The sequence below is a fragment of the Lampetra fluviatilis genome, chromosome 25 (genome assembly GCF_964198595.1).
Source record: "Lampetra fluviatilis chromosome 25, kcLamFluv1.1, whole genome shotgun sequence".
Lineage (NCBI taxonomy): Eukaryota > Metazoa > Chordata > Hyperoartia > Petromyzontiformes > Petromyzontidae > Lampetra > Lampetra fluviatilis.
Genome location: NC_136299.1, coordinates 6,330,122 through 6,353,537, shown reverse-complemented (window position 1 = coordinate 6,353,537; position 23,416 = coordinate 6,330,122). Strand labels below are relative to the sequence as shown.

The window sequence follows — 23,416 nt, the reverse complement described above, 5'->3', positions numbered from 1 at the left end:
CTCCAAGCTGTCGTGGTCTGTGTGGAGCGTCTTGTGCATCACCGCCGCCATCACCATCATCCACACTCCGCCCTGAGGGGCATTCCCCGTTATCCCCATGTTGGCCGATGGGGCAGTTCGTTTCCCTGCCATTCGTTTTCGTCCGTCCTTCCGTCCGTCCTTCCTACCCTTAAACTAAGATTGCTTTAACGCTTGAATTTAGCACGGCAGCGGCGCTGCAGCTCTCGCGGCGCGTTCGCCGTGGAGGTCGCCGCGATTTGGCACTCAGCCCCCGTGCTTGCCAGCGTGAATGTTGAAAAACAGATTACGGTCGTTGATTTGTAGGACGAGGATTGAATGGGGGAAGGGGGCAGTTTTCAATAGAGCTCTATCACCGGTGGTGATAGAGCGTCTCCCAGTGGTGAAATAGCGTCTCCCTGTGGTGATAGAGCGTCTCCCAGTGGTGATAGAGCGTCTCCCCAGTGGTGATAGAGCGTCTCCCCAGTGGTGATAGAGCGTCTCCCTGTAGTGATAGAGCGTCTCTCAGTGGTGATAGAGCGTCTCCCTGTGGTGATAGAGCGTCTCCCAGTGGTGAAAGAGCGTCTCCCTGTGGTGATAGAGCGTCTCCCTGTAGTGATAGAGCGTCTCCCAGTGGTGATAGAGCGTCTCCCTGTGATGATAGAGCGTCTCCCTGTGGTGATAAAGCGTCTCCCTGTGGTGATAGAGCGTCTCCCTGTGGTGATAGAGCGTCTCCCAGTGGTGATAGAGCGTCTCCCCAGTGGTGATAGAGCGTCTCCCCAGTGGTGATAGAGCGTCTCCCAGTGGTGATAGAGCGTCTCCCCAGTGGTGATAGAGCGTCTCCCTGTAGTGATAGAGCGTCTCCCAGTGGTGATAGAGCGTCTCCCTGTGGTGATAGAGCGTCCCCCTGTAGTGATAGAGCGTCTCCCAGTAGTGATAGAGCGTCTCCCTGTGGTGATAGAGCGTCTCCCAGTGGTGATAGAGCGTCTCCCAGTGGTGATAGAGCGTCTCTCTGTAGTGATAGAGCGTCTCCCTGTGGTGATGGAGCGTCTCCCTGTGGTGATAGAGCGTCTCCCAGTGGTGATAGAGCGTCTCCCAGTAGTGATAGAGCGTCTCCCTGTGGTGATAGAGCGTCTCCCTGTAGTGATAGAGCGTCTCCCAGTGGTGATAGAGCGTCTCCCTGTCGTGATAGAGCGTCTCCCAGTGGTGATAGAGCTCCCCCTAGTGACGCGAGACCGCCCCTTCTTCAAAAAGTTATTCGTGGGTTCCGCACCCGGGTCCGCCTGCATCAGAGAGAACAAAATCAGCTCTTACGCTGCAAAGCCCTGGTGAAGACAGTGCATGACCCGGTTATTTAAACATTGTTTCGTCGGAATAACGCTGCTAAAAGTGTTTTTTAAAGTGTTCCGGCTTTATTTACATGTTTGTGCAAAACACAAATAATCGTACAAAAAGCTACCAGTTGAAGGATTCCAACCCAGGTCGCCTGTTGTCAAAGCCTACAAAGTTGCGCACTCAACTACAGCGCCCTCGAGGATTGAATGCTTGCTCTGGTTTACAAATCGTTGCCTTGTACTGCACCACGGGAAGGAGGTTCCTTGTCGGGGAAGAGCGAAGAGAAGGAATGGAAACTAACTATGCACCATGAAGTAACACCACTCTAGTCTGCGCTCCTCAACGAGGGAACAGGAAAACTACGCCAGCTTTTCTCTGCTGAAGCCCTCTCGTCGTGACCAGCAGACTTCGACATTGGCGTTTAGCTCTTGAACATATTGCTGCCACCATACTCAAGTACGCACAAAATAGCCGTGTAACTCTGTTATGGTGCCGGCACATTACTTAAGAGTTAAACGCAAAGCAATCATCGTCCCCTACGGCAAAATCTCTCGCAGGAGCGGGCGACAATAAAAAAAATGGTCGAGACTCAGTGAGTCTTTTCGGAGTCAACGAGTTTAACACTGATTCGATGCATGTATCGACAGCGTAATAATCGATGAATCATACTCTTTGGTTTTTTCGGTAAAGTCACGTAGGTAAAAAATAAATAAATGAAAAAGAACTAAATTAAATCACGACGTTTCGGAAGCAACACAAGCTTCGGTCTTCAGGTGGAACCGTTACAGCCAAAATCACTCACTAGAATGATTTTGAAACGTCGTGATTTAATTTAGTTGTTTTTCATTTATTTATTTTTTACCTACGTGACTTTACCGAAAAACCAAAGAGTATGAATCCTTGCAGTCACGAAAACTTCAAATCTAGAATCGATGAATCATCGGCACGTGCATACTACGCAGAGAGGGCACGTGTATTGTTCAGGACAATTATCAGCAGATTGACACTTATTACCCAGCAGGCAAAGACGCGCCGAGTCTCAACACGTGTGTTGTGTATGGAAGGAACCCGGGAAAAAAAACTTGACCTCGCATACGAACCTACTTGTTGCACTGCCATCTCGTGGTCACCTCGGAAGCTTTCTCACATGTTGATTGCTTGTGTTGCAATCGAAACGTCGTATGCTATTACCTAATTTATTTTCTTTCTACGTGACTTTACTGAAAGAACCAAAGAGTTATTCCTGCAGTCACGAAAGCTCCAAATCAAGTTTTCTCACATCTTTTAAACAAGAGTGCCTATACGCGCCGCTGGCGTGCGAAGGTTGCCATCACAAACCACTGCGTAGGCATTGACGGCGGCGCTGTGTAGCTCCCCCCCCCCTCCGATGTGGTCTCGGGTCGGTTTGCAAGTGGAGCAAATGCGTGGGACGTCGGAGAGTTGCCACCACGCGCACTTGAACGGGAGCAATGAGTCGACAGCACGGACGGCTGGGGAAAGGAGTTGCTCCAGAGCGTGGGGGAAGCAGCGGTGAACGAGCGACTCCTGCCCCCCCCCTCCCACCGAACCGAGTGAAGGATAACTGAGACCTCGAAGTAGCGGAGCGTGTGGAGGAGAGTCGAGTGGGAGTTTTTTTTAAAAATCTGGTTTACTTCGTCCAATTTTAACCGTTTTCGCGAAAAGTTGGACAAATCGAATGCCCTGTGCTGGTCTACACGACGAACCAAAACACTCATTCGTGTTTCACCTAAAAAAAACCCTCGTGATGCTGCTGCTGCTGCAGAGCACAAGCAGTGCTGCACAACAACAACAACCGCCATTCGCCACTAAGTGGCGGTGACATCATCTCGACGCTTGTGCCAGGCTACGTGCACTTCAAGGCCACGTGAAGTGTCGAACGCCCGCTGGAAGGTCACAGGACAGACCCAGGTGCCATGGGTTGACTGACTGAGATGACTGGCCGATGCACCACCTGTGCCCCCTACTGAGCCAACTTGCTGTGTTTTAGCCGCCCGGCGCTCCGCTCGTTGTGAGCGTCGCTCCTTTGCCTCCCGTTGTTGCCGGAGGGCGACTGCCTCTAAATGCCCAGTAGCAGCGTCCTTCACGAGCCTCCTCCACAGAGGCCGATCTTGACACCGCTGGTACCGGTCATCGGCAAGTCCACTCAGCTCCACATCCTCTTGTACCACATCACTCCATCTCTTCTTTAGTTCGTGCCGCGCCCGTTTAGCCTCCTCTATCCGGTCGAACAAAAGTTGTTTAGGCATGCGGTGGGATGGGCATGCGGGCTACATGACCCAGCCAACGCAGCCTTGCCTGCTGGAGGAGCTCACCGATGGTACTTTGTCCAGATATTTCGAGGATTTGTGAGCTCCTCACAATTCAGCCGGGTTAAACTCAGGATGGATCGTAGGCAGGCCAGCCTGAATGTTTCTAACCGGCGAAGATGTTCCATTTGTGCTGCAAAAGCACAGCCACACAAACGACTCAATAATGCCCCTTCTTCACAACGCATGAAGAGGCTGCACAGTTGGAGCAGTGTGCTGTGAAGAAGGGCCATTGCCCGAAACGTCGCCTATTATATATGTTTTTCTTTTAAGGCCACAGCGTAATTGAAGGATGTGTCGAGTATTCAAGTGAATTTGTTGCACCAGGGTGGTGAGAGCTCAAGAGACCAGGATAGCGAGTCTCGTTCGCGAGAGTGACCTGGGTCACGAACATTTTAAAAGCAAAACAACAAAAAGTACAACGACGACGCGAATAGAAACCAGCGCAAAAAAAGAACAGTATAACCATGAGACGTCGAAAATATTACACGAAACATTAATGAATGTTGAATAGTAACATTCCCTGCAGCGTAGCCGTGGCGGATTCTTTCTCGACCGATCGTGGTCACTAATATAATATATTGATGGAATTGGTCACATCCCAACGTAGGACCTTCCTGACAAAAGGGGTTCTGTGACTCGCCGAAGCTTGCCTTGGGTAACTCGCTCCGTATTAGCATCACCATTATTATTTCCCCCCAACGATTTGTATCGGGCTAATCTCAGGATTCGTGCGCTTTGTGCGTGCGTTTGTGTGCGCGCGCCTCTGTGTGTGAGCGAATGTATACATCATCAATTCACGCGCACAATGCCGCTAGGGACCATTCAAGGGCCATTTAATCTCCATTACGAATGTAAAGCCCCTCGCGGGCACAAAGGGGGTGCCTCCCGGACCCCCTTGTAATGAAGGGGATAATGAAGCGCACTGCATTCATGGCCGTGAAGCCATGGACCCGCGCGTCTCCATTCACGGCGATCGTTTCACACTCACTTATCCAATTATCCAATTAGCGGCAGATGGCCACAATGCGGGTGCAAGGCGCGGCGCCGCTTTCTCCTGTGAAGGCGTGACGAGGGGGAGGAGGGCAGAAGGGGGTGGTGGGGGGGTATCCCCATGTGTTCGCGCTTTGAATAGCATCAGTGGCCCCATCACAATGCGCGATTGTGCGCGCGGCGCGAGGGCGCACGCGACCTCCTTCATCCGCATCCTCACGCACCCAAAATCCCCCATCATCATCCTCATTCACCTTCCATCATACCTCGTCATCCCCCACCATCCTCATCCAACCTCCATCATCCTTATCTCATCTCCATCATCGTCCACCCATCATCTCCCTCCATCATCCTCATCAACCCTCCCCATGACCCTCATCCACCGCCCCCATCATAATTCTCATCCACTCCGGTCACTGCATCGCGCGCTTTCAGATGCGCTTTTGCGGCCGTCTGGAACGCTCTTCCTTCCGATATTAGGAAGCCACTGGAGCTGTGCACTTGTACATCTAGATTGGAAACTCATCTATTTAGAACTGCTGTTTGTGTTTAGTTTGTTGTCCTTCCCCCGCACCTCCGATTGGCATGGTTTCGGACGAACAGTGCTAAAGAAACTCAACACACATGCGTACACCCTCCATTATAACTCGAAGTTATTTCCTTCCTCAAATTAACATTTAGGCGGTGATGATCTGTTTACACCCCTGAGCCAGTGGTGGAAATGACACCTTCCTTTGTCGGAAACTAGTCTACCCATATAATTATCATCGACTTCCCCACGATGTGCGACGCACATTTAATCTGGCAAACACTCTGCCTCGCGCCCTCGGCCCTGAGTGCACCCCACGGCAGAGCGCACATTCCCAGCAGACACCGTCCGTAGCCTCAAGAGCCCGAGACCCGGTCTCCTCGAGTCTCACAACATTGAGTCTCAAGACTCTTACACCCAGTATCCCCAGATCTCACGGTCCTGAGTCTCAAGACCGAGTCTCAAGATACCCCCGAGTCTCAAGACTCATAAAACCGAGTTTCCCTAGGTCTCAAGACTCTGAGGCCGGGAGTCTGTGGATCTCAAGACCCTGAGACCCAGTCTCCCCGAGTCTCAATATCCTGAGACCCGGTCTCTCCCAGTGTCAAGATATTGAGTGAATTGCGCTCATCAACCACTCTCCACCACTCTCAATCCACCCTCTTGACATATTCCAACACTGACATCCACCCTCCACCGTTATTTTTATCCTCTCCATCGCCATCACCCACCCTCCGTCAACCTCCACCATCCCATCGTCCATCACCCTTCTCGCATCTTCTCAAGTGAAGACTCGTGCCGTCTCGTGGGTAACAGAAGTTGCCCCGCCTCCCTCCCTCCCCGCCCCCGCCCCAACTCCACCCGCCCGTCTCCCATCTGCTGCCCTCTAAGCTCCCGCGCCTTCGCTCCCTCCACTGCCATTGTCCACCCCCATGACCATTGTCCACCCCCCCACAGCCACTCGCTTCACAATTCGACGCAGTTTGACATTGGCTCCTGCGCCGGCACCTGTCCCTTGGGATTAACTCCCTGGGGGGGCGGGCAGAGATCAGCGGCAGCTAAAGAGAAATAAAATCAAATGAAAGTGAGATGAATGGAGATTAATGGAGCTTAAGGAACTGTATCAAACCGCGTTTTTCAGCACACGCGGCCATTCGTGGGGGGGGGGGGGCATTCTGCCGCAGAGGACAAGCGGGGGGGGGGGGGAGGGGCGGGGCCCCCCAGGGACCGCAGAGCGAGAGGGTGCGAGAGATGATGGCGTTCGTGACACTGTCGCTGTTTTTGCTTCATAAACTAATGTGAGTGTACGCGTCGTCGGGGTTGTGTGTGTGCACGGGTGAGCGCTCTTGTGACTCGCGGGGTCACCAGGCTAATGATCGCACGGCACGAACACTCACAACTGCGTGTCGCGGCATCGCGGAAGAGCATCCAGCGGTGCAATGTTTGACGGCGCAGCAAGCCAAGGCCGGGCTGTAGATGCTATCGCTCCCGTGGCGGTCCGCGCCGCGGTCGTCAGCCCGGGTGTCTGCGAGCGCAACCCACAGCGGCCGCTTTTGGCCAACACTGGGGTGCAGATCTCAGGGTCGATGGTCAAAGGCGTTCGTTGAAAGCCACGGCGACTCGTCAAGCGTCACGCCAAGGTGGCGCGGCCTCGGACAATCGATTTACTGGAGTTCGGTCTCAGTCGCCTCTCTCGGAAGCCCTCCTACTCCAAGATGTTGAGGTGGACGAGTGACCTCCACCGCACCGAGGAGGCTGAGGGCTCGCGTAGGGCGGGGCGCGCACGAACGTGCATTGGGGGCCAGGGCAGGGATCCGAGTACTCGGACTCAGTCCGGCAGTGACAATTTGGGTCATCTGGAGTTTGGAGGCGTAGGGATGTGGGGAGGCCGGAGAGGAGAGAATTGCAGTGGTCGAGTCGGGATGCGATGAAGGGCATGGATGAGGGTCTCAATGGCAGCTCCTGCTCCACACCCCCCCACCTCAAGCCTCATTGAACAACGGAGGAGGCGGGGCCATGCATTTAGTGCCGCTGCTTTCAATGCTTTTGAGCAGCAGTGAAGCGGGCCCCGCTTAGAGGAAGACAAAGGCGGGCGGGCGTGGCGGCGAAAAGAGCAGCTGCCCGGGGCTGCACACCCCCCCCCCCACCACCACCACCACTGCTGTTGCTGATATTGATAATACCGCTGTTGTTCACGATGCCGCTGTTGTTGCTGATGGCGAGGCTTTTGATGGAGACGATTCTTTTGCAGCTGAAGATGTTTTCGATGGCAATATTGACTGCTGTTGATTATTTTTTTTTTAATAATGCTGCTCTTGATGATGCGGATGATGTTGTTACTGATCTTGATGCTCATGGTTATGTTGTTGATAATGCTTCTGCTGATGATGATCACAATAATTAATTGAATACAAGAAATTCTCAGCGAATCTCAATAATATTTTTTTCAGCAAGGTCCTGCTATACTACTTTGGGATGTTTGGCCATGAACTCCATTGCTAATGGGAGTTTGGCTTCCTGTGGGAGGAGGAATCCATAGGACCCGAAGGAAGCCCAGCGCTGGGCTGTAGACGAGTGGATAACACTCAAACTGTACAGACGGCTCACGAACCCACTTGCTGTACTGCCGTCCCGTGGGCCGGCAACCGAGGGACAACTCAAACGCTAAGGCGGTTCTTGTTGAGTGTTCCTGCAATGGGCATGACGAGCGCCTGGGGTATCGGTGGGGTCCGCGTGACTTCTGCAGTAATCCTGAACAGTCTCAGACGTTGCAGGCGATTTGCCCGATTTTCCTTAGGGAGTGAACGCATACGAGGGAAACCCGCTGAAAGCTCTGCACAGATGGATTCAATTCATCGCCGTACTGATGATGACGCTGATGGTACTGCTGCTGCATTTGACTCATCGAACGCGGACGATGACGAAGTGGAATAACGGCTGAAAAGTGCGCAAAACGGCGGGGAAGGGCGTTACGGAGTTACTCTCAGAGACAGGAATGGGGAAATGGAATAAAGAGCACGTGCTGTAGGCACCGCGCTGGCTGTAAGAACGGATGATAGCGGACGGTCCAGACTGTCGAGGGAATGGCAGCCGAAGGAAGGAGCACACTCGCGGAGGGGAGGGGGTCGTCCCACCGCGGAGACGGAGCGGCGAGCCGAGTTCGTGCGTAGGAGCGAGATTGCTTGCGGCGTCGCAAGACCCATGGGGGATGTCACCGGTTCGGGGAGGCCTTCGTCCAGCAGTGGATAGCACGCGGCTCGTGCGACATAATTACCTCGATCATCCCATGAACCAAAGTGACAACAACAACGACGGCAACCACCACAGCCAAACCTTGAAACGTGAATTTCATGAGCTTCACATTCATTGCAATGCGCTGGAGCGGGTCACGCTGAATGCCCGTGGTAAAAGATGGAGGGGGGGGGGTAACGTGGGGGGGGGGGGGCAGAGGCGGGGTAGGGAGACGGGACGGGGGCGGTGGGCGTTTAGAAGTGGCTTAATTAATTGTGCCATCACAAAAGACCCCTGGCTCATAAAGAAGTCGATTCACAACTCCGGCGCTCAATCGCCGTGCGGATGAAAAGGCGGCGCGTCCCGCCTGGGACAGCGGCTCAGCCACCGCCGCGCCGAGGGTTCGACACAAAGGCGTGGTGTGTCTCTTGGATGGACGGAGGGGCGGGCGGTGGGGAGGGGGGAGTGAAACTTTGTCGACAAAAGTTCTCTTTTTGCGGACGCTGGCGGAGCCCGAGGAGACCATCTGGGCCGCTTGCGCCGCGCGCCGTAATGAACCTGCGGGGCCGAGTTGAATGCGGGGCGCGGAGTCACTCACCGAGCCTCGACCCCCCTCACCCCAATTTGTGAGACAAAACGCGGCGCGGTGGATCGGGGAGGGGGGGGGGTGCTATCCCGCAGCCCAATAGAGAATTAAGAAAACGTTGTGACTCGCATTGCCACACATGTCGCCAGACCACCACACACCCCTCCGCACGTCGCACTCAGCACCACCGCACACAAGACCACCGCATTTATTACACCCCACTTCACACACCAAGCCCACACCATACCACCACGTTCCACACAATTAAATGCCCCGCACTGCACACCGTACTGAATACGCCTCCACAAGACCACGCCTGTGACACCATCCTTGGACCTCACCAGTGTCATATGTGCCTGACGTAAACCCCCTTCTGGTACAGCCATATCAATATTTTCACACTCCAGTATACGGTCACGTAATGTTATACTGGACAGTGGAGAGACCAAAAGGCGTCCCCGTAGCACCCCACGGTGAACGGGGAACGGCTCCGACTCGCCCGAGCACGCAGCTTCACCCGGGTCTGCCCACCACTTTGAAATGCCTTCAATTACCACGAGTCATACTTTTTGGTTCTTTCGGTAAAGTCACGTAGTTAGAAATTAAATAAAATACGACTCAATTGGGATTACGCATAGAAGTATCACTCCATACTGCGAATACATTGCCAGGACCCTCCTGAAAAGGAGCCTTGAGACTCGGGGAGGCCTCCCTGGGAGGCACAATAAACAAAATTGTCCCCGTCCTGACCCACGCTGGGCGGCGCACATCCCTCTGCGCTCTGCGCCCTCTGCTCCGGAATCCGAAACTCGACCCCCCCGCTCCGCGGTTTCACTTCCTCCCGGAAGACAAACGGCGTCGAGGAGCCGGCTGGTTCCCTTGTGCGACCCAGGCGGAGTCGGAGGGAGTTGGGGAGATGGACGACGTGAGCGGGGTGTCGGTGGAGCCGTGCGCCGCCTCGCGATACCTGCGGCCCCATCGCATCTCCTACACGCAGGTAGCCGCCCAGAGGCTGATCTCCAGCCGGGCCCGCGAGCCGGTACACCACGACCAGGACGCCACGCGCTTTTGGCTGTGGTGACTGTAGTCGCGAGCCACTTCACTCCGGCCGAGCAGCGGTCAATGAGCATGCCGGAGCCACTCGCCAATCCCCCCATCGGCGTGGTCAATCAATGCCGCCGGGTGGTGCCTGCCGCGAACCCACGCGACCGCCTCTGCTTCACTCACAGTGACGAACCCCCATGGCGTCGTTCGCAAGAGGGGGCCATTGTGCCAGGGTACAAATTGACCCAATTTGAAAAATTACACCGCAAATTACTCAAAAGGGAATACACGCAGCAGCAGCAGCAGTCACGCTCCCCTTATGGCAGACGGGTGCTCATAGGGCACTTTTGCAAATGCGACTGTATATATAAAAAAATACTATACATTTTTCTTAGTTTATCAGGTAAGGCCCACAGAGCTATTCAGATCTTTTTAAAAGCGACCTGGCCACAAATGATAGCTCAACGAAGTGGCGTATAACGTGGAAATGTATAGCAGCCAAATACTCTAAACGCGTGTTGATATTAAATGTGGAGGGAAAAGCAAGAGGACACGGAGAAAAATCCACGCGACCACGGGGACAGAACATGCAAGCTCCAAATATACAGCAGGTGTCAGGGTCGGGATTGAACCCACAAAACCTCCTGTATACCAGGCGAGGTAATTAACATCTCGCTACCGAGGCACCCATACCTTGGGTCTCTCTCGACTTCTCACCAAGGTCAACGAAATCGACTTAAACTCACTCTCCGCACTGTGACGTGACACGTGGTCTATGATGGGGAGCAGGCGCGGTGCCAGGGTGCAATAAACAGGGGGGGCAGTGGCAGGCCCGGAGCGTCTCGGGTGGGAGTGGATGGAGGGGGGCCGTGCCCCCCCCCCCCTTGCTGACGGCACAGCCCCTCTCTTACAATCAAGTCAAACATGTTGGAACAAAATTATTATGCAGAGCTAAGTCGACCGTCAGCTGGGAGTTTAACGTTTCATGATGAGCTGAGTGGATGGTCAATATGCCTCTGGGATGGATTGCTGTCTGGTAACCTACTTGCTGTACTGACTTCATATCGACCACCTCCGTCTGTGCGATGGTTCTGGTTTTCCCACAGAACGGGGTGAGAAAGACGTGGGACTTCATGGAAACTCATGACAGGTGAGGCCAAGCGGTCCACGACAGAGAGAGAGCCTGCTGCCAAACCCCTACGCACACTCACTCTTCACCCCCACTCTTCACCCCCACTCTTTACCCCCACTCCTCACCCCCACTGCCTCCTCACCCTCCTCCTTACCCCCACTCACTCCTAACCCTCAGCGTAATTGACACGAAAAAATCCACACAGTGTAACCGGTATCGGCCAAACTCTCCCAATGCATAAATAATTTTACCTGCAAATTACTCAATTGGGCTCACACACAGCTGCAACGAGTCCCGTGTGCATGCAGAAGTGTCTCCCAGGCGTGGTCACGGGGCAACTCCTGAGCAGTGAGCTCCAGGGTTGGGGTTGGAGGCCGCGTCAAGGCAGGGTTGAGACTCAGGGGTGAGTGTTAGTCTGAACGCTCATTCTCCTCCGCTGTCCCCAAGGCTTGTAGCTCACTTCCCCCAGCCGTCCGTGCTGTCGACTCCCTGCCCCTGTTCCCGTGCAAGTGCCAGACCTGTGACTGCCTGGGTTCGTGTTGGGGTCAGGGCTACATTCGGGTCACTCGCGGTCAGCGTGTTGTTGTCGGTGGTAAAGCAACGCCGTCGCCTGCTTTGCCGGCTCAGAGACCCCGTCTGCCGCAGGGGACCACCATCCTCTCTCGGGGATAGCTCCGCCGGCAAGGTGACCTCCGGGTGTGGCCCCCGTGGCGGGGGTCGAGGGGAGCGCTCCCGTATGAGTTCACCCCAGGGTCCGTGTGTCCGTGTTCCCCCAGCGTTGCCGTCCTCCTCTTCAACACCACGCGCCGCTGCTTTGTCTTCGTCAAGCAGTTCCGGCCAGGTAGGCGCGCCGTGGCTCCCAGCACCGACAACTCTCTCTCTCTCTCCCTGCGTTCCACACATAGTGCTAGGCTTCTACACAGGTATCAGCGTCCTGAGCAGGTATGGGGATTTGGAATTTACAGTGGCGCTCAAAGCGCCTTGGATCGGCATCGCACCTCCACCGTTGTAGCCTTGCGGCAGTCTAGCCTAGGGGACCCCCAGTGGCAGCCGTCTCCACGTGGTACAGGGTGTGTATACATCTCCTGCCTGCGAATGTAATTTTGTAATTTTCCCCAATTAAGGAATTTGCGTGTGATGTCGCAAATGGGTATTGGGGTTACCAAACAGACAACTGGGTTCTGAACAGAAACTGAAGTGTTGAACAGTAATGGAAGCTGTGTCTCTGCACGTGGCACTGAAAGATAACCCTCCTCTTACAACATACAGTTGAACGCGACAGCATCTGAGAGAGCACCAAGCAGAGACAGCGGGAGCCGTGCCACGGTGCCCTGTGGGACCTGTATCATGGTGAGAGTGCATTTCGCGGCAACTGTCGGTCCGCAGCCGTCTACGTGAACGAGCGCGAGTGGAGGCGGAAGCAGCGACTCATGGAGGCGACCGAGGCAGCGGGGACTCGGACGCTGCGTGGGGTCACAGGGGAGAGCGTTGGCGACGAGGGGGGCCCGGCCTTGCCCGGCTCGGCGGGGGTGACGTGCGAGCTGTGCGCGGGCATCCTAGACCACCCGGGGGTCTCGGCGGCGGAGACCGCGCGCCTCGAGCTCATGGAGGAGTGTGGCTATGAGGTGCCGCTCGAGGAGCTCCACTGTGTCACCTCCTACAGGTGCGTGGCGCTCGCCGCCCGTGTCGGTGCTTTCTGGGCCCGGTTCTGCTTAGCTTGCCAGATGTGGCTGTGCGGCCGTAGCCGAGCACCCTGCAGGTGAAGGTGCACGGGCAGGGGGCGAGAGGTCGGCACGCCGTGACCGCACGGCGCAGCAGAGGGACTCAGGATTTGCCAACACGGGTGGCAAGGAGTAGAGGAGGCCAGGGGCGGGATGTGTAGAGATCCAAACCCGGAGCCAACTTAGACCTCTGAACCTCAGCCAGCGAGAATCACGTGCGATCCCTGTGTGTCCCCCGACGTGACCCCCATGTGCTCACAGTGTAACCCATATGCACCCATTGTGTGCCTCCCGTGTGCCCCCCCCACCCCCCACCCCATACAGGACAGGCGTGGGGGTGTCCGGGGCAAGGCAGACCCTGTACTACGCGGCCGTGACCGACGCGATGCACACGGGGCCTGGCGGGGGCCGGTACGACGAGGGGGAGCTCATCGAACTCATGGAACTCCCGCTGGAGCACGCCGCTCAGTTCATGGAGGCCGCGGACATAGAGCGGCCCCTGGGCGTCCTCTACGGACTCTTGTGGTTCCTGAGCAACGTGGCTCCCAGCCTGCCCAACACCAGCCCCGGGCCTGTCCCAGCCGTGGCCCCAACTTTAACCCAATAGCGATGTTCGTGTCCTTTACAATAAATATATTATATTCCAGTCATGCTGCTCAAGTTGCCCTCCAAGTTTTCCCTGAATTTCTCCCAGATTGTCCATGAGTTGCCCCAGAGTTGTCCCAGAGTTACCCCGAGTTGCCCCAGAGTTGCTCCCACCTTTGTCATAGAGGATGCCTCCCCAGTTGGTATCGCAGTGGCACTGGCAGTGCTCGGAGCAGGAGCCGTACACACGCAGCCTGAGTAGGGGATACACTCCCCGCACAGCGCTCTCTGGGGGGGGGGGGGAGTGAGTGGTGAGGGAGTCCAGTGAGTGATGCTTCAAGTTGTAGAGGCGACTTCTGAGCCCCTCACTCACCGATGGGTACTCGCTCTGTCGCCCCTAGTCTCACAATCGTCACGGAGCACCGGGTTAGTGGCCGGCCATGAGCCGGCACCACAGCCAAACGTTGGTGCATATTCCACGTTTTGTCTCCGAGACGGCCGCTACCGCGTGGTGAGCGAGGAGGGCTCGTGGAGCGATGCGCGTTCAGCGAGTCTGGAGGGTGATGGTGAAAGTGTTGATGGTATAGATCGCCATCATCGATGTACAGATTGTATATTGAACTTCTTTCGCACCGTGCGTAGCCAACCGTGCTAATCAGAGGTGCGGGGGAAGGACAGAAAACTAAACACGTTTCATTTGTGTCGATGGCGACAGTGGTACTAAGCCTCATGATGATGATCAATATGATGGTGGTTCTGATGTTGACAAAGATGAATATGATTTATGTCAGTTATCAGTGTGGTGAAGGTGCCAGTGATCATAAAGATGGTGGCAATGACGGTGTCGATAAAGTTGTTGTTTATGATGATGGTAACGATGCTGGTCTCTGTGATAGTAATGATGATAAAGGGTGTGGTTATGTTGACACATGGTTGTTTTGAGATACACGACCGCTCCGACTGTTTGCTTTGGAGAAGGGCCATTGATCGAAACGTCGCTGAGTTTAAGTGGACAGAGCGAGCGAGTGCAGGAGAATGTGTGTGTGTGAGTGGGAGAGAGAAAGAATCAGCGTTAGAAATGCTTGAGGGACAATGAGTGAAGGAGACAGTAAGTGAGCGATCATGAAAAGTGCGAGACGGGAGAGTGAGTGTCCGATAATATATTGAGAGGGTGTGAGAGGGAGGAAGAGAGAGAGAGAGTGTGAGTGAGTGAATGAAGAAGAGGGAGAATGAGTGAGGGAGAGAGTGATAGAGCGATGGAGGGTGAGAATGAGCGACGCGAATTGAACGGCTGTTGTGTAAGTATATTGACATTCATTTCATCTCGGCAATACCCTAAACTCCAGCTTTAATTTTCGCTCAAAAGTCACCTCAAAAGTGTCACGCTGCTCCCAAGAGCGTGCGGGTCGTTGCAAATCGGCGTGAGCAGCTCTGAGTTTAGCGGTGGTAATTCCGCATTAGCATGGCCGGGGTCGGTCCACATCCATGAAAACAGCCATTGTTTACGTTTCACAAAGTGGCATTTAAACTCCCATGTGTGCGTGTTTGACACGAGGCCCCTCCCGCGTGTCACAAACCACGTGTTTGTCGCCAGCCACGCCTCCTTTGGGGGGGTTGGGGCAGGGCTCTCTTCACACCTGACCAATCGCATTTTGGCGTGGGCGTGGTCCGAGAGGGAGTGGGCGTGGTGCAGGCGGTGTGTCAACCAATGAGAGTTCGCGTGGGCGGGGGTTCGATATTGAGTTGAGGGCTCGCCTCGCGAACCCCGCGTCCTTATAAAGGGGCCCCCCGAGTACCGGGGGCTCGTGCACACGAGGAGCCTGCGGTGGGAGCACGGGGACGCCAGCAAAAGCCCCCGTCAAGTCCGCTTGCTCCACATAATTCGAGTGATCCAGAAACTCCAGTGAGAGTCAGTTTTCTCCGGCTCCTCTCAATACTTTTGCTGCTCCAGTAAAACAAAAAAAAATCTCTTTTACTCCACCCAAAATTTCTGCCGCTTCTTCAGCAACTCTTACCAACTCCAGCAACTTTAGTTGACCCAGCAATTGCTCATTCTTTGAACAAATCTGGCGGAAAGTCCCTGCTCCTCCAGCAACGTTCGTTGCTCGCTCTAGCAGCGTTGGTGAAGTCCTGCTCCTCCGGCTCCCCTCGCGGCGTCCTCTGTGCCCGCGGGATCGACTTCTCGGGACCTCACGGGACCCCTCCCGGACCCCGCGCGGAGGGGATGACGTCCCTCGGCGGTAGCGGAGCGACGCGCGTGGCGGTTGTCGTGTCGGCGGCTGTGCTCCTCTGCCTTCTCATCCCCGTGCGGGTGAGTGGTGGGTGCGCGCATGCGTCTCTCGGTGCCAGCCCTCGGCCACCGCGTCGTGGTGAGCCGAGGTGCCGGAGCCCCAGTGGTGTGGTTGCTGGAAACTTGGAATGTGGTTGACGAAGTTCCCTGTGTTGTCGCCGGAGATTCGGGTGCCCGTGCATGCTCGGCGTGGTTACCGCATCCAAGCGCCGGTGCCGGAGCTTGGTGAAGTTAATAAAGGCACGTGCGGTCGCTGATTAACTCGGCGAGATTGCTGGGTACTTGATGTTGTTCTAAATGCCCGTTGTGGTTGCTGTCGCTTGGTGTGGTCGCTATGATAAGTCGTGTGGCTGCTGCAATTTATCGGAGGCACGCGCGCAATTTACGCGTGCGCGCGCTGACAATAACGATGATGGGAGCCGCTGGTCACCCTTGATAGGATCACGGGGGATCCCAGGTACCCGTCGGGGTCCACCGAAGGCAGCGCGACTGTGGTGGTGCATGTGGCGCGGTTTTCGGCGGCGTGGTGTAGCCATGGCGCGCGCGTGCGTGTGCGTGTGTGCGTGCGTGTGTGTGCGTGTGTGTGAGTGTGTGTGCGTGTGTGTGTGTGCGTGTGTACGTGCGTGTGTGTGTGCGTGTGTGTGTGCGTGCGTGTGTGTGAGTGTGTGCGTGTGTGTGCGTGTGTGTGCGTGTGCGCGGTGCTCTGCGGACGCGACGGTTAACTGGGTACGCTGGCCCGGGGCTCACGGGTCCAGGTGAGGCGGGGCCCCTCCACGTCAAAGGTGCCGCCTATACCCCCCGCCTCCACCCCCTTAAAACGCGAGGGACGGGTAGAGGAGCGCGTTGGAGAGTGAGAACCCCGCGACCCCCGCTGCAAGGGGAATCGGGCACCGGGCCGAGAATGACATCGCAACCTGGCTCTTCCAAAACGCCGTCTTCCATAAATACGACAGCAAAAACAAAGATCCCCTGTATAGCCTTTAAACGACTTTTGGGGAAAGTGCTGTTAGCGAGCATCTATAAAGGCCGGAATGGCACACGAGGGGTGGTGTGGCTAGCACCATACCTAGCCGCCTTTGTCTCCCCGTTGCTAATGTTTATACACAGCAGTAGGCACTAGGAGATGCCTAGGGCCGATTCAGATAATCACCAATGATGTAAGTCAAGAACTTGTGGCACTGGACTTTCAGCGTAGTTTGCGGGCCACTACGCTGCTGCTCCCCACAATCACACACACGCACACTCATACTGCCCATGCTTACGCGCGCACGCACACACACTTGTGTACATGCTCGTCTATACTCATTGACATTCGTTCACCATTCATTAATACGCACAGCGCACTCATTCACACACTCGCACACTCACCCTCGTACACACACACAAACGCAAATTCAACAATACCCCGTGTAGTTTTGAAAAAAATATTTGGGCAAGTGTTTGAGCGAGCACCTATTACGGCCGGTAAAGCCGTAATAGTTGGGCAGCACCACGCCCGGCCGCCTTTGTCTCCCAGGTGCTGATGTTTACACAACAACACAAGGTACTATTTTAAGGCTGAGTCGACCTAGAGGAGGGCCAGGACCGGCTCAGATATTAGCTACCGATATTGGTCACGAGCTGGAATCGAAATCTTATCACCGATTTTGTAGCTCTAACCACTTCGCCACCGTCCCCCCACACACTCACACACACACACGCGCGCACTCGCGAGCCCTGGCCGCTATTTTAAGCGGAATTCCGCGCACGTTCCCTCTGGCGCGTGCTCTGGGGACAGTATACACCTACAGTATATACTATTCAAAGACAAAGATTCCCCGCGTAGCCCATACGGGCTGTTGGTGCAAGTGATGTTAGCGAGACCAGAATCATACCCACCCACGTTTGGCTCCACACCGCATCAAGCAATCCATAATTTAAGGCTGACTTGACCTAGAGGAGATCCATCACTGGCTTAAATATTCACCAATATGATAGAACTCGCGCAGGGCACTAACTACTATCGCTCCCCTCGGTAACACAGACACACAAACACACTCGCACTTAATCTGCGTCACGGACTCCCGCAGGCGGGGTCGCAGACCCCCGTTGTCGTGATGCATTTATTTATACACACGACGACGCAGCAGCCGCAGCGGTAGCATCATCCATCCACCGGGGGGTCAGAGCTCCGGGTTCGGAGGTCGACTGTCAATTTGTGCCACCAGCTCCTCTCGCAATCTCTCCACGTGCCTTAACATGCTGCTGGGGCAAGTGCTGTTCGCGAGTAACACCCGGCCGACTTTGTCTCCTCAGTGGCGATGGGTACACACTGCACCATGTACTCATTTGAGGCCGAGTCGACCTAGGGGAGGCCCAGGACTGGCGTAGATAAGCGTCACTGTTGTTGACCGTGAGCGGGATTCGAACTCGGGTCGTCCGGTTCATAGCGCAGCGCGCAAACCCCTACACTACCGCTACCCACACAGGGACACAGCACACACGTGCTCACCCACACACACATATAAAAGACAAACGGACGCATACACCCAGACAGAGACACGCACGCGCATACACGCGCGTGCACACGCGCGCACGGACACACGCTGGGCGAGTGGCGCGTCTGATGAATCAGAGACGGGGTCCACGCCTCCCCTCCCTCCCCCCCCGGCCTCCCCCGCGCTGCCCTCCACGGGCGCCGCGCGCTATTTTTAGGGACACGGGGCAGCGGACCTCATCCCGCGGCCGCGCGCTTAGGATTCACAATGGATGCGCCTGGCTCTCATCGAGCCACACCAGGGCATCGCCCGCCCCCTCTACCCCCCCCCCTTCTTCCAGCCGGCTCCACGAGTCTCGGCGTGGTGCCTCAGGTGCGCAGGTGCACGGTTGCCATGGTGCGAGGTCGTTGTGGTACCCAGGTGCGTGGTTGCTATGGAGCTGAGGAGCGTAAGTGCCCCGCTGTGTATAAGCAGCTCGCGCCCGGGTGGAAGCAGCGTGCCTCCTCCCCACCTCTCCTTAAACGTGCGCGATAATTTGTCAGCTCGGGCTGGTGGGGATTGTGGTAGTGGTGGTGGATCGTGGTGATGTATCGTGGTGGTGGTGGTGGTGGCGTGTTGTGGACCGTAGTCGCGTGTGTTTTGTTTGTGGTGTGCGTCGGGTCCCCTTGCCTCGCTCTCGTCTCTCCTTTCCCTCTTCTGGTCGCGACTCACGTTTCAGAATCCGGAGAGGGTAAGTGGGGCTCATACACGTACACTCTCTCACTCATTCTCTCTCGCTCTCACTGCCTCACACACACTCACATGCTCACTCTCTCACTCATTCTCTCTCTTTCACTGCCTCACACACGTACACTCTCTCACTCATTCTCTCTCGCTCTCACTGCCTCACACACACTCACATGCTCACTCCCTCACTCATTCTCTCTCTTTTACTGCCTCACACTCTCTCACGCTCTCACTCTCTCACTGCCTCACGCTCTCTCACTCATTTTCACTCGCTGCCTCACACACTCTTTCCCTCACTCTCTCTCTCTCACTGCTTCACACACTCACGCTTTCACTACCTCACATACTCTCACTATCTCACTGCCTCACACACTCACTCTCACACCCATACGCACGCTATCACAAGACAGGTCGACGCTCCATCCGGCGTGGTGTGGTGTTGAATGGTGTGGCGTGGTCTCGGTCTGAATAACGTGGTGTTGAGTAGCGTGGTGTTGAGTGGTGTGGCGTTGAGTGGTATGGTGGTACGTGGTGTGCTGTTGAGTGAGGTGGTGTTGAGTGGGGTGGTGTTGAGTGGTGTGGCGTTGAGTGGTATGGTGGTACGTGGTGTGCTGTTGAGTGAGGTGGTGTTGAGTGGGGTGGTGTTGAGTGGTGTGGTGTTGAGTGGTGTGGTGTTGAGTGACCACCTGATTGAATGCTACGGTGAATATTCGTCTTACGAATTAAACAACATTTATAACCTCGCTTCACGAATGAGGGTTAAACACGACGTGGCTCGCTCGAGGGGCGCTGTGGCCGGGGGGCGCTGAGTGGAAGACGGTGCCGGGAAACCCGAGACGGAGACTCGGACCTGGCGCGTCCTGGGCGAGTGGAGCCGAAGGCGCCGCCTCGCGCTCCGTCCCCCCCCCGGCTACAGCTCCCCCCTTTACTCCGCCAGTTGACGCCACTGACCTATGGCCCTGGCAAGGATCAACTCCAGGCTCGAGACATTGATCTCCCTTTTCTCTCTCTCTCGAAGAAGAAGGGAAATGTGAATGAAGAAGCGTGTCGCGTCTTTATTCACACTCTCCCCGCCGCATTGCCAGCTCGCCTCCCTCTCTGCCCGGCGGGATTTCCACACCCGGGCTCTGCTTCACCCAGCCTCTAACGAGGACTCCCTTTTGAAGCTCCCGTGATGGGCGCCTCTCCCTTCCTCCTGCGAATAGAACGCAGCCCCGGGACGCCGTCGCGTTCGCAAGACACAAGTCGTGGTGTCGTTGCGTTGTTGAACGTTTCTCGCGTCGATGCAACTTGGAGGAGAGTTGCCCTTGGTTGCACGTGTTGCGCGCGTCACTCCACCCCCCCCTCCACCACCTCCCGTCACTAAATTTAGATAATCTCTGAAGCGGAGAGAATACAGATCGAGATGCCACGTAGAGATCCATCACTGTCACCATCGTCGCTGCTACCATCATTGTGATTACAAAAACATCGCTGGGTAGAAGGCGGGGGGGGGGGGGGTAAGCGAGGCGATGGCATCACTGACCAGCGGATGCACTAGTTCCTGCCATGGGAATGTGGAATTTTCACACATGACTCAGGGCCACTGACTGAGTTGACCACCGGCCAATTGCTGGCTCGAGCGGTGAGACGTCCAGTTAGTAGCTCTCAGAATAATCACGATTAGGCATCGCGATGACGACCATTACTACTTGGTGGTGATGAAGGAGGCAACGTATCTGTGTGTCGACAAAAACTTGCCTCAGTCTCAAGGCGACCTTCCAGGAGGGTCCTGCTCAGTGACATTCTTCCCGCTTATCTGGGTCACGGTGCAGTTGCACTGCCTGCACACTCAAAATCTACACCACTGATTCCACCTCCCCCCCCACCCACCAACCCCCTCCCCGACCAGGAGGGAGAGTGCTCGGGTCAGTTCGAGCTGGAGATCTCCTGGGTTCGCAACCCGGACGGTGAACTCCAGGACGGCGGCTGCTGCGACGGGGATCGGGGGGACCCCCCCGCCCCGGCTTCCCCTGGCCCCGCGCCGCCGGGCGGGGAGCCCCAGGGCCGCTGCTCGACGCGGGATGAGTGCGACACGTTCTTCCGCGGCTGCCTGCGCGAGTACCAGGCGCGCGTGCAGCCCGCGGGGGGCGCCTGCGCCTACGGGAGCGGCGCCACCTCCGTGCTGGGGGGGAACTCGTTCCGCCCGCGCGGAAGCGCCGCCAGGATGCTCGTCACCTTCCACTTCGCCTGGCCGGTGAGGAAGGGGGGGGGGGTAAGGGGAGGTGGGGGAGGGGTCCATCGTTATAAACGGGACAGAGGTGGGGGCGTGGGAGGGGCGGGGGTGGACCACGGAGTCAGAATATGTATTTGTAGTGAAGGAATCCGATGAGCTATGAAGCTCTTTTTCGCAGATGTCCGGTAGTGAGGGTCCCGGGTTTGGCACGGGAACCCATGAGGTCCAAATCGTTACTGCGCTTCACCAGGAACATCGGTAACACCATCGGCTGCCACAGTCTCGTCATCGTTAGCGAGCACCAGCATCATTGCCACCATCACCACCATAAGCAGCAGCAGCAGCACCACCGTGTTCAGTCCCTGTGTCTGGAGCCGCGTTGTTTCCCCCGAGACCTATACATAGCCCCTCCCCCACCCCCTCCCCTCCCTCTCGCTCCTTCCACCCCCTTCCTCTCCCGACTCGCCCATCTCCCACCTATCCCCCCAGAAGCCCCCTCTCACAGCTATGCCGGACCGCGAGCGGCTCCACTCACACATTCTTGCGCACTGGTTTCCGATGCCGGGATAGGGGCAGGGATAGGGGAAGGGGATGAGATAGGGATAGGGGTAGGAATAGGGTAAGGGGATGAGATAGGGGAAGGGGGTGTGAGAGGGGCTCTGAGATGCCGGGATAGTGAGGGGGATGCGGAACTGCAGCTCCGTGGAGCTGCGTGTGGCTCTTTGGCAAGGAGCGCCGCAAATGCTGGCACGAGATAAATATCGCAGATTGCCTCCTCACACCTCGTCCTGTGGCAGGACGAGGTGCTACGCGGTTACCGGTTCACTTCTCCATCGCCACTGATAGTAGCCGTGACCTGGAATTCAACAAAGTCGCACCTCTGGGTACCAGTCCAGCGCGCTGAGCATTACACCGGGGTAATGACTAACTCACACAAAGCGTACTTGCACATGCTCCGAACTTTGTTTTTATAGCACATCATGCTCTCATAGTGTATTCGTAGTTTTTTTTCGATTCTCGTGGGCTTCGTTTACCACCGTCAGATACCTCGTTAGTCGGTTGTGCAATATTCCTTAAGGGCCCTGCACTCGTTTTCTGCGATATTGATTCAGGGTAACGTTTGGTTTTGGGGGGGAGGGAGGGGGGTGGTTAGGTCGCGTCAATGTGAATGTGTCGTACGCCCACCTCCACCCGGACACAGCCAATCGGCGAGGTTTGTCACGTGAACAGAAGGTGCCAAAGTAGGACTACTTCAGCGCACCGATTGTGTGTCGGAGAGAAAATCAAAACACACATTTGCGATTTGAGTGAACGACGTTTCGCTGGTGGTTACAAGCAGCATCATCGGGCGGGTGTGCGACACTTTACATTGACGCCACCTCACCCCAACAACACTTTATCACGAATCAAAATCGGAAGTGAACGCCTTCGAGTTCAACAGGCAACACTCCCTCGGTGTCTTTGTCCTCGTGTTCTTGAAAAATAGCCGGGCAAATGGTTAGACGGGCCCCTCACGCATGTACCAAATCAAATACACTGAAACATTACTCTCCCTCCTCCTCCCTCCTCCTCCTCGTCCTCCATCCTCCTCCTTCCTCCTCCTCCCTCGTCCTCCATCCTTCTCCTCCTCGTCATCCTCCTCCTCTTCGTCCCCCATCCTCCCTCCTCCTCCGTCCTTCTCGTCCTCCATCCTCGTCCTTCATCCTCGTTCTCCTCGTGCGGTCATCGATAGTGAACGGCGCCGCGTCCCGTGGGCGCGATTTCGCGAGAGCGGCCGCCGCCGGCGCCGTCGTCGTCTTCGCTGCGGCCTCGGCGCTGTTCTCGGGACCCGCGCCGCGTCCCGTGCACCGCACGGCTCGGGCTCACGGCCCGCTCGCCACCGTTATTATTAGTATTAATAGTAGCAGAGCTTCTCACCACCACCACCATTTGTTTATCCGTCTATTCTTGAATTACCGCCAGCATCTACCGCCTAACTATAGCGGGCGACATTATTTAATTATTTGAGAGAGATTTGCTAGTTAATTATTTATTTTACCCCCGCCCCCTCCCCCCGGTCTCTTGGGAGCGGCGTGGGATTCCTATCATAGCAACCCCCCCTCCCTCATCCCCCCACCTCCCCCGCTCCCTCTCATCCCCCACTGCTCTCCCCACACCCCCCACACCCGCCCTTCGCGCGTGGAGCGCCGGGAGCGATGCGAGGAACGCGGCCCGAGACCCACAGTGAA

General features: G+C 56.0%; 2 protein-coding genes across 2 annotated transcripts in view; both read left to right on the top strand.

Annotated features, from left to right (window-relative positions):
* The first annotated feature begins 9,853 nt into the window (after nt 1-9,853).
* On the top strand, nt 9,854-14,319 carry NUDT14 (nudix hydrolase 14). The gene is made up of 5 exons (XM_078868384.1): nt 9,854-9,995; nt 11,149-11,192; nt 11,951-12,015; nt 12,561-12,837; nt 13,220-14,319. Exons 1-5 carry the CDS (start codon nt 9,915-9,917, stop codon nt 13,500-13,502), a joined length of 750 nt encoding a protein of 249 aa, XP_078724510.1. The 5' UTR covers nt 9,854-9,914; the 3' UTR covers nt 13,503-14,319.
* A 1,309-nt stretch (nt 14,320-15,628) lies between these two features.
* The window catches only part of LOC144941882 (protein jagged-1-like), a 28,910-nt gene continuing 21,122 nt past the window's right edge, over nt 15,629-23,416 (top strand). The window contains exons 1-2 of the mRNA XM_078868383.1: nt 15,629-15,791; nt 20,865-21,209. Coding sequence (XP_078724509.1) covers nt 15,705-15,791; nt 20,865-21,209 — 432 coding nt within the window. The 5' untranslated portion in view covers nt 15,629-15,704. The remainder of the gene's footprint in view (nt 15,792-20,864; nt 21,210-23,416) is intronic.